At 44.8% G+C, this 12,450-nt stretch overlaps 1 protein-coding gene across 1 annotated transcript in view; it reads right to left on the reverse strand.

The window, feature by feature from the left end:
• Positions 1 to 12,450, reverse strand: part of EXT1 (exostosin glycosyltransferase 1) — a 194,590-nt gene that overhangs the window by 19,973 nt on the left and 162,167 nt on the right. Inside the window, exons 3-4 of the mRNA XM_014965212.1 lie at positions 6,708 to 6,801; positions 3,344 to 3,451 (exon numbers count right to left, since the gene is read on the reverse strand). Coding sequence (XP_014820698.1) covers positions 3,344 to 3,451; positions 6,708 to 6,801 — 202 coding nt within the window. The remainder of the gene's footprint in view (positions 1 to 3,343; positions 3,452 to 6,707; positions 6,802 to 12,450) is intronic.

Here is a 12,450-nt window from a genome sequence, read left to right on the forward strand (position 1 = left end):
CCCCCCCCCCCCCCCAGTGCTGTGCCATGGAACAGTAAGGGGCTCCTCCGTACACCCCTCATGCACAGAGCTTTTCACGGACTGGTATTTTAACAAACTGGCATCTGCAGGTCTTGAGAGTCCAACGATAATCCCACTCTTAAAGTATATTAAAGGGATCTGGAATTGCATTTACTGCAGCATGGCAACACTAAGTGCCCTAAGGAAAACAGAGCAACAAAGTGCAGTAAGACCGCACTTTTTGGGAGCCCGTGGATCAAATGGCATTTTACTAATTACTGTGGGTGGAAAGAATAATGACTCCCACAACACCTGTTATTCACAAGGGAAAACACTGCCTCTTTTTTCCTCTTTCCATTAGATCAACCCATAAATTCTGGTATAAGTTGCCTTACAAATTAATCCCAAGTTGTCCTGTTGCAGTGCTCTGCCATTAAAAATGTAACTGCTCACTGGATCAGAAGGGGAGGACTTCACTTCTACATCTTTCCCCATCCCCACATCCCTCTTGCACACTGGAGGGAAACTAATGTACATACATGTCATTGCTTAACTTCTTAGGACCTTGACCAAGGCCTCCAGTGTATCACTTGGACAATACAAACTGACATAACTGCAATTTGCTTCAATTACAAGGGCTACTCACAGCACCAGAAGGGTATCTAGGATACTTTGCTGACTTATGTTCATTTTTTCGAGGAACGAAGAGTTGTGCTTTTGCGCCTGCTTTTTGTGTGATTTCAGATTAGGCCACCTCATTCTCAGACACTCATTTCTCATAAATCTTTTACCTAAGTCACTAGTTGTAAAAGCGCATACCTGGGCTGTGTGTTATCAAATGATATCACATTTTCTTGAAAAAAAAGATTGAGATTTTAAAAGTTTACATGTAAAAAATTTCCCTAAGAATCAGTAAATTCTTTACAGCATAGGTTGCATCCAGGTCTGGAGACTGTGTCCAAAAGGACCATGGCTCCACAGGGTGCAGTGTCAGAGGGGTCAGTCTTTGCTCTCCAAGACCTTTGTCTCTTACACTTTCATCTTAGAGACACTGCTAACTATAATACTACAATAAAATCTAAGAACTATAATAAAAATGATTTGAGCTTATGAGAGAGTTAGCACCACAGCTAACAAACAGTGGAACTGAAGAAAATGGCCAGACTGCTGAAGATGGTACTTTATGTTCCTTCACTACAGGCCCTTTAGGTAAAATATTCCTTGCAAAACTAGTATGAAAGACAGAAGTTTAAAACATGTATTGGTACATGTTTTTCTAACTGATCACATCACTATTAATGATGTGATGCAGTAAATAACTGCATTAAATTTCATATTTTCCGGTGAATATTCTTTCTTTTCATTACTTTTCCAGTAAGTTCCAATAAGCAGAGGGAGAATGAACGTTACCTTTACTGGCTTTACACGGATATGACTTAATCACAGCTGGGATCATTATCGACAGCAAGCACATGATCAAAGTCACTTCACTGTGGTGATATGGCATTTTTTCTATAAACTTAAACATTTCATTGCATTATGTGCATCCTTGTGTGTGTCCGTGTGTGAGCAAGAAATAAAATCAATACTCATTCCCAACTATGTCTTTTGAAAGGGGAGGCTGCTCTGGCTGTCAAGGTTACTCCAAGAAGTCATGATTTTACAGACCACACCATGGTCGTGGGTGCCTGCAAACAGTGCCAAGGTTAAACACCAGCCTTGGTGTCTGCTCCATCACAACAGCTGGAAAGAAAAATCAGAGCTCCCATTTTAACTGCATTTGCCTATTAGTTATTAATCTACTTGTCCAGAAAGACAGGTGGGGAAAATGCTGTATTAATACTAATCTGGCAGGATTACACTGGAATTATTAGAACGGGATGACGTCTTAATAAAAGGTCATTTCAGTAATAAGTAGGGGGGAAGGGGAAAACCATCCTGCACAAATAAATGCAGAAAGGCTGGATTAAGCTCTCCCAGTGCTATGATGAGGAGAATATGCAAATAAAAACATCCGAGCTGCTCTCAAACAGGAAATGAAAAACTGTAATATAACAAAAACATTTCCCCGAGCAGACATTCAGGCCCCCTGCCAGCTCTTTAAAAACACTGTTAATAACGGTGCAGTAGCTGTTCAGTATGGAAGCAGCTGTGAGGAGAACGAATGGCATGTTACCGGAAAGCATGAAGATCAGCAAATTATTATTATTTAAAGACAGAAATAATTTTGCTCAGAAAAACGTGCTGTCCACAGAAGCAAAAAATCAAACGGCTCTTTTATATTTGCAGCTTGTAGCACATTAAGGAGAATAGGCAGCACTTCACAAGGCTGGCTCGGCCAGCTCTTCACAAATATTTACTTCTTCAGACAAGTAAATAGGCAACTAACAAGATGTTCAAAGGTACTTCATTTTTGGGGTGCGAAGACACCTGTACCTTTGAAGGCTTCTCTTCATGGATGGCAATTGCTTGCCACTTTGGAAATGAGTTAAATTCAACCATGAAAAACCCCTCTTACAGACTACTTAGTGGCTATTCCAGGTCTTGGGGATCTCAGCTTCATGCTGAGTGATGGCATTTCTTCAAATGCTACTTTGGGGAAACCATTTTTCAAGAACTTTTTCTAACATCAACTTCTCCATATACTTTACAGAATAGACAATAAAATCAGCTAGAGAAACAGAAAAAAAAATATGTAGTGAATTTAAAACCAAAGTAGATGCTGAAGGCAGGAAGGAATTTCTAACTTCTCAGCCCGCTTTTGTTCCATCATCTCCAGGTGATTAACAAAAAGTGACATGAACACTGCTTCAGAAGGCAATGTTATATGGTCCAGACATCAGAAAAGGGACAGATTCTGCTCCCCACAAAACTGTTAGGTGGTAACTCCTGTCTGAGAAAATATCTGCTTCCCTGAGGAGTCCCTTCAGTACCCACCAGCCAGACACATGGCACCGCTGGGACGCCTGAAGACAAACTATTTTTGAAGGACGAAAGAAGAACTTGCCTTCAAACATTTTCTCTCTCATCACAGCACCCGGTCTAGGACAGCCCTGCCTCAGAGGGGCATCCAGGTGCTCCACACCAGAAGAGATTTCATGCTCTTAGAAAAAATAAAAGAGTGTCTTGCATTTAAGAACGTGGCCTGGTGGCTGCAATGACCTTCAGGTCAAAAAATGAATGATGTCATATTAAATGAGTTCATAGCGGGTGTGACACAGACAATCCCTTCATGATAAAAATTCTTTTACAGCCCTGACCTTTTGGATCCGTCCTCCCTGTCCATTTAGATGGCGGCAGCAATAATCAACTGATCTGCTGAAGGCCGCGGTCTTTTTCTTACCTGTAATAACAATCTCTCATCGCCTATGACGGCAGCTTGGTTCCAATCAATCACTTCCGAGAAGGGCAACTCCCACCCGTTGCTGAGCATAACCGGGACGCAGGCAGCCTGCAGCAGACAGAGAGATGGCTGTCATTAGCAGGTACCCCAGGATCAGGGCCAGCTCTGAGGTTTGCACCCAACACTGGGACCCTCGTTTCCTCCACAAGCTCAGAGGGAGAGGCAACGTGGCAAAGAATCCCAGAAGCCAGAGGCAGCCCAAAGGTGATGGTTTCCCACCTCGTGCATGTTCCTGTTCACTGACAGGTGGGGTCTGCACGGAGAGTGGCATTTGAAACCCGGTGCTTATGCTGCCAGGCAAGGGCAGAACTGTTAAAAAGCTGTAGATGTAACACAGGATCACAGAATCGCCTAGGTTGGAAGGGACCTTTAAGACCATCTAGTCCAACCATAAAAAAAAAACAACCCCAAAAAACCACCCCACACCAAAAACCAAACCAAACACACACACCAACATTAAACCATCTCCCCAAGCACCATGTCAATCTGTCTTTTGAATATCTCCAGAGATGGTGCCTCAACCACTTCCCTGGGCAGCCCATTCCAATGCCTGATAACCCGTTCAGTGAAGAAATTTTTCCTAATATCCAACCTGAACCTCCCCTGGTGCAACTTGAGGCCGTTTCTTCTTGTCCTATTGCCTGTGACTTGGGAGAAGAGACCGACCCCACCTCACTACAGCCTCCTTTCAGGGAGTTGTAGAGAGCGATAAGGTCTCCCCTCAGCCTCCTTTTCTCCAGGCTGAACAACCCCAGCTCCCTCAGCCTCTCCTCATAAGACTTACTCTCCAGATCCCTCACCAGCTCCGTTGCCCTTCTCTGGACCCGCTCCAGCACCTCAATGTCTTTTTTTTGGGTAAGGGGCCCAAAACTGGACACAGTACTCGAGGTAAGGTCTCACCAGTGCCGAGTACAGGGGGCTGAACACCATTTAATACAAAATGACGGCCTCCCTCGCTGCTTTGTGAACCGTTCAGCAGGGCACTATCTCCCGTAATTTTTATAACACCTTGCATGACAACTCTACAGAAAATGTGCATCACATTTAATTCCAGAGCATTTTTTCCACAGAGGAGGAGTGAATTCCCTATCCTGTTTGCTATCAACTCTCAAAACAGAGGAAACTGCACAAACACAACTCATCTGTCATCACCCATCTACAAAAATAAGAAATGCTTTCTGTCTTAAAACAAACAAAAAGCATACACATTTATTATCTGTTTTGCACCAGTGTGACCTGTCTAAATTATTTAATCTTTTGTGAGCTGTGCAAGTCCCTCTGCACAGGCAGCAAGTTTGAGAATATTCAGTAAATAGGGAAGTATTTCTGTAAATAAACGATCGCCACCACGTTATGGTCACCTGGATCCCAACATAAGATCCAAACCACAAGCCTCCTGATGCGATGCAAGAACCTGTTACCAGAGGATCTGCATTGAGCCTGTGCTCTGGTTCAGTTTCACTTGGATCAAGCCAAGCTGAAGAGCTCTGAATTTGGTCCCAACTGGGGCGAGTCCCTCCTGTACCCCCAAAAGATGGTGTAAAGGGAAACTTTTCAGACTACTGCACCTTCCTTGGTAACACGTATTACACACAGGATCTTGGACCGGTCAAGTCTCTGCATGACAGCAGTGCTTATAACGTGTGATCTTCTGTGAGGAAACGGCATCAGTGCATGAAAAAAGCCAAGCAGAAAACACTTAGCAATGTGTTTTCATGTTTAAAACATTCCACTAATGTGGATTACGTCTTTCAACATGCCCTGGAGCCAGACAGAAATAGGGAATTCATCATAATCGGTGAACACTGCTGCTAGTCTGCTAGGAAAATCCCCAATGCCTGTGTTTTATCACCATCGACCTGGAGTCTCCAAGTTCTGTAAAGTGAGGTATGGTCCCTGCTTTCTTCTCCTGAGACAAGGCATCTGACAGAAGCTGCGTGACTTATGGCTCAGATAAGAGAAGAGCTGAGCAGTGCTCTTCAGGAGGATCTGAAGTGACTCATCATCCCAAATAAGCCAGTCCCACTTCTTCCTCCAAAGTGGCTGGAGAGGGAACAGCACTTTGCAGGCTACTAATCTTCTCCTGAGTAGGAGCACAGAGGTAAGTGACAGTCCAGAACTTGGATCTCAAATGTGACAGTAAGTGTAGGGTTTAGTGCTTAAACCTAAGTGTCCAGTGCCTTTGGGATGCTCTAGGGGATCTCCTGGAGAAGCAGCAGAATGCCAGAAGGGTATCCCATGGCTTCTAAAATCCTATTATACACCTACACCTCAGTACCTGAATCCTGCTCTGCACTGCAGTAAATGATGCTCTTTAATACTGGCTGGGACATTTTGTAGCAGATGAAGAAAAGTGACGTGATGTTATTCATTAACAGCTCTACTGCCAGTGCTGGGACGCTTCCCAAATGGCAAAAGGACACCCGGAGGCAGGAACCCGTAAGGTGTCCTCATTTGCCATCTCAATGACACCAAGAAGTGCCTCCGCCTCCCCTTTTCTCCACTCCAGCTCCCACAGACATCCAGATGCCAGTCCCTGCAGCACCTCCCAAGATCCTCTGTACGGCCGACTGAAGATCCAGGACCCCAGGCCTGAGTTGATACTTGCCAAAAAAAAGGTCATAGCAGCTACAGCCGAAGTAGGTCAGTGTCGGGCTTGGTCACTGAGCTGCCAAGCCTTGCTGCCACAGTGACTCAGGAGCCCTTTGCATTGCCCTCTGCTGCTGGCCAACAGCAAAAGAGGGAGACCATTAACCAAAAGGTTTTTAAAAGGTGAAGGGGATTCAGGTGCTGCCCCAGACAACACCGTGAGCTCCCTGAGATCAGACAATATCCACCTTCATGTGAAGCTTCCATCTGAGGCATTACAACCTCTGGGCCACCTTCTGCAGGTTCAGCAAACACCATCTCAGGACAGGCAATGCATAAGCAGGTTTGTTTTGACCAAGTGAAAGTAAAAAGCTATTTTTACTGCCCCAGGGCTTCCTCGTAGAGGGCAGTGTCTCCCACAGGAAGTCTCACAGCTTAACAAAATACAGCTCTAAACCGGTCCAACCTCTCAGCCCCACCACAGCCAGGGAAACCCTTTTCCTGGAGGTAACACTATTCAACCTTCAGATGAGCTCGGTGCTCAGCCCCTCCTGGGAAGAAGCTGCCAATTGCTCCACAAGTATGAATAGAGGCTTTCGCAAAGTGGATTACTGTCCACTAGGGAAATGAAACACATTCCCCTCCTCCCCACCTCCTTGCCATTGCATGCTGAATGGCAGCCACTCCAGCCCATGCTTTAAACTGCAGCTCTTACCTGCAAGGCTTCCAGAAACCTGAAAGAGCCGAGCCTGCGCCCGCGGGGAACCAGACAGAAAGTGGCATTGTGCAGCATTTCACGGTAATCATACCTAACAAGAACAGGGGAGAAAAGAGAAAATTCAATTAGTGGCGAGTCCTAGAGTAACTGGGCGTGAAAATGCAAACAGCTGTTGAGACACATCTGGATAAAATCATCTCCGACCAAGACCGCTCACCACCAGGTTAACCAGCTCCCTCCGTGCACGCGTACGTGTCAGCCATCTCCCCACTCCTTTTTGTACATCCCAAAGGAGCAACCACCACGGGACAGAGCAGTAATGGAACTGAGAACGACGGAAATAAATTTGTCTATTGAAATAACCAGCCACTTCTATATAAACAGGCGTGCCTGAGTTCTAACAATACACTTATGTTAAATATTTTTATACCCAAAGCGTTGTTGTGGTACTTCTGTGACCCTGATTTCTTTTCAGGTTTAGTCAAGGCCATGCACAACTGTGTTCACTTCTGCACAAGACGTTTGTACAAACCAAAAAATATTCAAACTACGGCAAAGAAATCTTCCCTTTCCAAGCAGGCACTAAAAAAGGGACGGGGATCGGGGGGGTTACAGTGACTCACTCGGTGGTGACTGGCAAGTGTGGTGAGAGGGATAAACTGCCGAATTTTGGCAATTAACCACACAGCTGCAACAACCCCTGCTCCTCCAAATTAGAACTTATAGACACTCCTGGGTTGGTATTTTTTTCTGATTCAATCAATCACCTCCAAACCATTTACCAAACCCACACATCAAATCCTAACAGTTTCCAGCCTGTCATTAGCTAATTGTACTTCTGGCAAACCCATGGATCTGCGAATGGCACCAACGTCATCTGAGACAAAAGGACCCAGATTGAACGCCCTCCACTCTCCAGTGTCCTGGCCTCTGCTGACAGATGCGATTTGGACAGTAATTTGTGGCACTGAAATTTTTTAACACTAATAATCTACTTTAACCAGAGCCTGCAGGCAATTTTTTTTTTTGCATGCATGTATATGTGTATGTATATACATATGTATATGATTAAATTTTATATATAAGAAAGCCCGGATCTACGTTTGTATTCTCACCCAGACCAGACAGATGGGAGTAAGCCAATTTTCAATTATAAGCTCTGTCTTTAGGAAGAGACATCTTGCAAAGGCCCATTTGCTTAAACAAGCGTGTATAGCTAATTTGCACAAGAAAAGGTCACTGTGAAAGGATTAAGATTATCTCCACTGAGAGTAAAATAAAAACTCTCATTGCATTAATTAAAACTACAAAACAGACTTTAAGTACTTCTCTTTTTTAAAATTGTAACCCAACTTTGGTTAAAATACATACATACATATTCCACCCAAGTGACAGCAATTTCTTTTTCTCCATGTGGGAGATTGATTGGCAGCCATGTCCCAGCTCACCAGCCAGCAGTGACACAGCACATGGGGGAAAATATTAGGAAACCAGAATACCAAAAAAGTTTAAAAAGTTGCCATTTTTAAGCATTCCTTTTTCACATACCAAGGTCTGAGGCACAACGCTTTCACTGCATATTGTATGACAGAAAATGTTAATAAATACCAGAAATAGAATACCCCGTAGGGCTAGAATATGCCAGTCAGAAGTCCCCCATCATTAGCTAGCTAAAAATGTACAAATCCGGTTAATACCCTTGAATGCAACAATATCCACAAAAAGGTGATGGCAGAACAAGAACACAAAGGAAAGCAGAGAACGAGGCCAGTGCAAGCGAGTCCTCCGTACGCCAGTGGTGTCTTATATTGGGCACCTTCTCTTTTATATCTAATTTGCTGATGTTAGGATAGATTTTCAAAGAAAAAAGGATTTTTTTGACGATTTCCCACCTGAAAACCAGTTAGTGTCTTGCTCCCATTTGTGCGCTTTAAAGCCTAACGCGTGATTTATTGCTGAGCTCTGGAATAGCACGGTTCATGGTCATCAAGCAATTTATCTACATCATGCGTACAGAGAGAGCCTCATCCTAACCTTGATCTATGGACACAAAATTTCCATTCACTTCAGGCAGAACCCACAAACACAACAGGAGCAGACCCAGAGTAAAGCAATATCCATCGAGAGCTGCTGCAGAGAATGAATTGCACCAGAGATTCTGCCCACGAACAAATTCCTCTGCAATTTCAACCTAAAACTTTTAAGGTGACTCAATGTGATCTTTGAAGGCAGTGCCAGCAGACTGGTTTCCAGTTTAATTCCCAGTTTCCCTCAGCGACCACTTCGGCATCAAGTGTCTATTTGAAATCCTTAAACACGAGGCGCTAATTTTAATTTCTACTAGTTTGTGGGTAGGACGCAAAGCACGAGGAGAACCCTGCCTTCGCTGAAAGCCAGGAGATAGCCCAGTATGTTTAAATACAAATTCGGAAACTCCTTTCACGCAACACATGTATCCAGCCACAAATACATAAACATCGCTGTCGAGCTGCAAGCATGGCTTTGTAATCTGAAGCATCACTTGCGGAGGAAATCGTTTACATGAAACAAATAGTACTTTAGAGTGGAGTTCACAGCAGAGACTGTTGCATGTTTTTCTCAGACCACCAGCCAGCATTTGGAGGAGACCTTGGCCACAAAACCATCACCTGGTGAATGAAGCTCCAGCCCACAGTCCCTGGTGGGGAGGAAGATGCACCCACAGAAGGTGTCAGGGCAACCCTCAGCTCCAGACTCCTTCCCAGTCAGCCCTGAAGGAACCAGACTTGAGCTTTGCCAGTGTTTTGTCAGGGAGGGAAAATTGCTTGTGTACATTTGGCGTTATTTTCCACACAGGAAGCATACCTGTCTCACCCGAAAGCATCTCGTCCCCTAGCTCTGACCTGAAATGCTTTCAGTTAAGTCAGTGAGATAATCTCTGTGATTAAAGATAATAAGTTAAATTTAAGTTGTGAGTTAAATCTCTGCTGGACTTGAAATTTCTCCTTTACCTTCTCTCCTTCAGAAGAGAAATGGGAGCTGGCCCAGACACGCAGAAACACCCTCTCAGCTACAGCAGGACACCTGTACATTAAGTATTGATCCAGCACCTATTGCAAATACCAGTATCACATCAGCAGCAGGCTTGATTTCCCCACCATTCTCACTGACTAATCTCCACAAGACCTCGGGGAGGCAATGAAGTATTATAACCCTGCTTGGAACTGGCGGAGGGGCCTTAAGTTACAGAGAAAATAGTCAAGTGTTTAGAAGAGGTTCTCCCAGAGCCTGCTCTTCTTCTTCTCCCCTGGCCATGGGGGGCTATATCTGTTTTCAGAACTACTTATTTCCATTAGCCAGTACTGTCTGAGCATGGCAGGGAGATTTGTTACGGTCCTGCAGCTTGCATCGCTGGGGTTTCTGCAAACCTGGAGCTGCCAGCTCATGGGGATGGCTCTGCATTGCCCAGCCATCCTGACACTCTGGTTTTACCCAGCTACGGAGGTTTTCCAGGCTCCGATTCAGGCAGCCGAGGCATCTCGTGCCCCAGCCGAGCTGTGACTGGAACAGTGGCACCACAGGGCACGGCACGGCCGGGCACTTCTCCCTTACTTCTGCTGCTTCGGAGTCACCCTCCTTCTGGTACTTTTCTTTCATTTACTACTCGTAGTTAATCTTCCTGAGTTTTTATTGTAGGAAAGCTTTGAAAAGATTCCTCTGCTTTACTTGGAGGATGCTTATTTCCAGAAAGCTCCCCGTTTTGGTGTTTGAAGACTGCTGTGAGGGGAGGCACACGTTTCTCGCTCATATCCCTGTGTTCCTTCATTCTGCACGCTTGCATGGAGGTAACATTTTACTGCCAATTTTAGGGTCGGCTTGGCCTGGGCCTCAGCTGCATCATTCAAACATGTTAAAATCCAAAATCCATATGCCTTTAAAATGACAGTTGGGGCTTTAAAACTAAAATAGCTACAGATTTAACCCAAAGCTGGCACCCCTCTGTAAGGATGAGCAGTGTGTTTTATTAACTTTCAGGCTTCCTTCCGTAATGATGAAGTGCACCTTGTTCACAGCTAATACCTTTTTAGGCAGCATAAACAAATAGCTCTATTTGTAATCAATTCTAATTTATTCACACTTTAATTGAAATATCCCCTCCCTGCTACCACCCATAGCTGGGAAAACATGTTCGGCCCCATCTATCACGCAGGTGTAAACACTGCAACGCCGTGCGGGCAATTATCCGAAGGAGAAATGCTGCTCAGCCAAATGCTCTTACCATTTTAACTTCTTGATCCAACACATTGCTTCTGCCTTCCCCCCCCTCCCCCCCCTTTTTTTTTTTTTTTTTTAATTGAAATATCCCCTCCCTGCTACCACCCATAGCTGGGAAAACATGTTCGGCCCCATCTATCACGCAGGTGTAAACACTGCAACGCCGTGCGGGCAATTATCCGAAGGAGAAATGCTGCTCAGCCAAATGCTCTTACCATTTTAACTTCTTGATCCAACACATTGCTTCTGCCTTCCCCCCCCTCCCCCCCTTTTTTTTTTCCTTCTGATGTGCCGACCCTGTCAGTCAGCACATGGATTAGAGGGCTGCTTGGCATTCCTGGTTCACCATTATCCCAAGGAGCCGGGGCAGGCGGCAGAGGCTCTGCAGTGACTAATCAGCCATGCCATACATTCCTTCTTACAGCTTAAGCATTTCCCCATGTCACTACACTTAAGAGATTATAAACTAGCCTGGGAAACATTTTCACTACCCATTTTAATATAAACTACTTTTTTCTCCAGAGCCACATCATCATCACCACTGATTGAAGTGAGGTCTAAAAGGTCGCCAGGCTGTTCAGACCAGCAGATACATCCAGCTACCCAAGATTTAATGACTATCATACTTTATCCAGCTATATGTCACCTGTCACATAGGAATCACAAAGCAGTGTACATATTTTCTTATCTAATCCTCTGAACACTGATACGGGATACCATCACCGTTCCCATTTCACAGATGGAAAACCTGAGATACAGACGACTGGTGACTTCTCCAGCAGCTAGACAGACCTTGGGAATGCTAATCCCTCAACTGCCTCCCTCCTCTCCAGTGATACAGTCCTCACTGAAAGCCAGCTGTATGTTATGGGTAACAAAATTCAGATGGACATGCAGGAGCAGAACACAAACCAAATATGACGGGTTTAACCCAGCAGTACATATTTTAACAGTGCCACACATAATCCATCTTCTGGAAGGTGCTGGAGCTCATCTTTGGCAGGGAGTACCAGCACATACCGCCATAGATGTCAGATGGGACTTGAGCTGCTTTTTTCTTTCCCGAGCCAAAAACTGCTATGGCACTTAACCAACTATGTCCAGGGCTCCCTCCCTGAATCTGCAAGCCCACAAATGCAAGCTGCATTTTCCAAAAGTCCCTGGATCAGTTCAAGTGCTGCAACAAAGACAGATATTAAACTCCTACAACGCAAGGCTAAATGGCAGCGTTTCCCAGTTTTCCAGTATATCAAGTTTCAGCCATTAACCAATCGGCCAGTTTTCCGTGTGTGAACGCTTAATACAGGTGGCTCTGAGCTACTGGCTGGAGAGCCTGAAAAGAAACCCACTCCGTCACACGGAGCATCTCGTTGCTTGGTTTCCATTAAGGTATGTTGGCTTTTAAATAAACTGTCAAGTAAAACTTGGCATTGAAAAAACCAAGTGAGTAACTGTCTTTGTGGAAAAGCTGAGAGCTGAGCCGTGT

The sequence above is a fragment of the Calidris pugnax genome, unplaced genomic scaffold (assembly GCF_001431845.1).
Source record: "Calidris pugnax isolate Ruff unplaced genomic scaffold, ASM143184v1 scaffold41, whole genome shotgun sequence".
In the NCBI taxonomy this organism is placed as follows: Eukaryota; Metazoa; Chordata; class Aves; order Charadriiformes; family Scolopacidae; genus Calidris; species Calidris pugnax.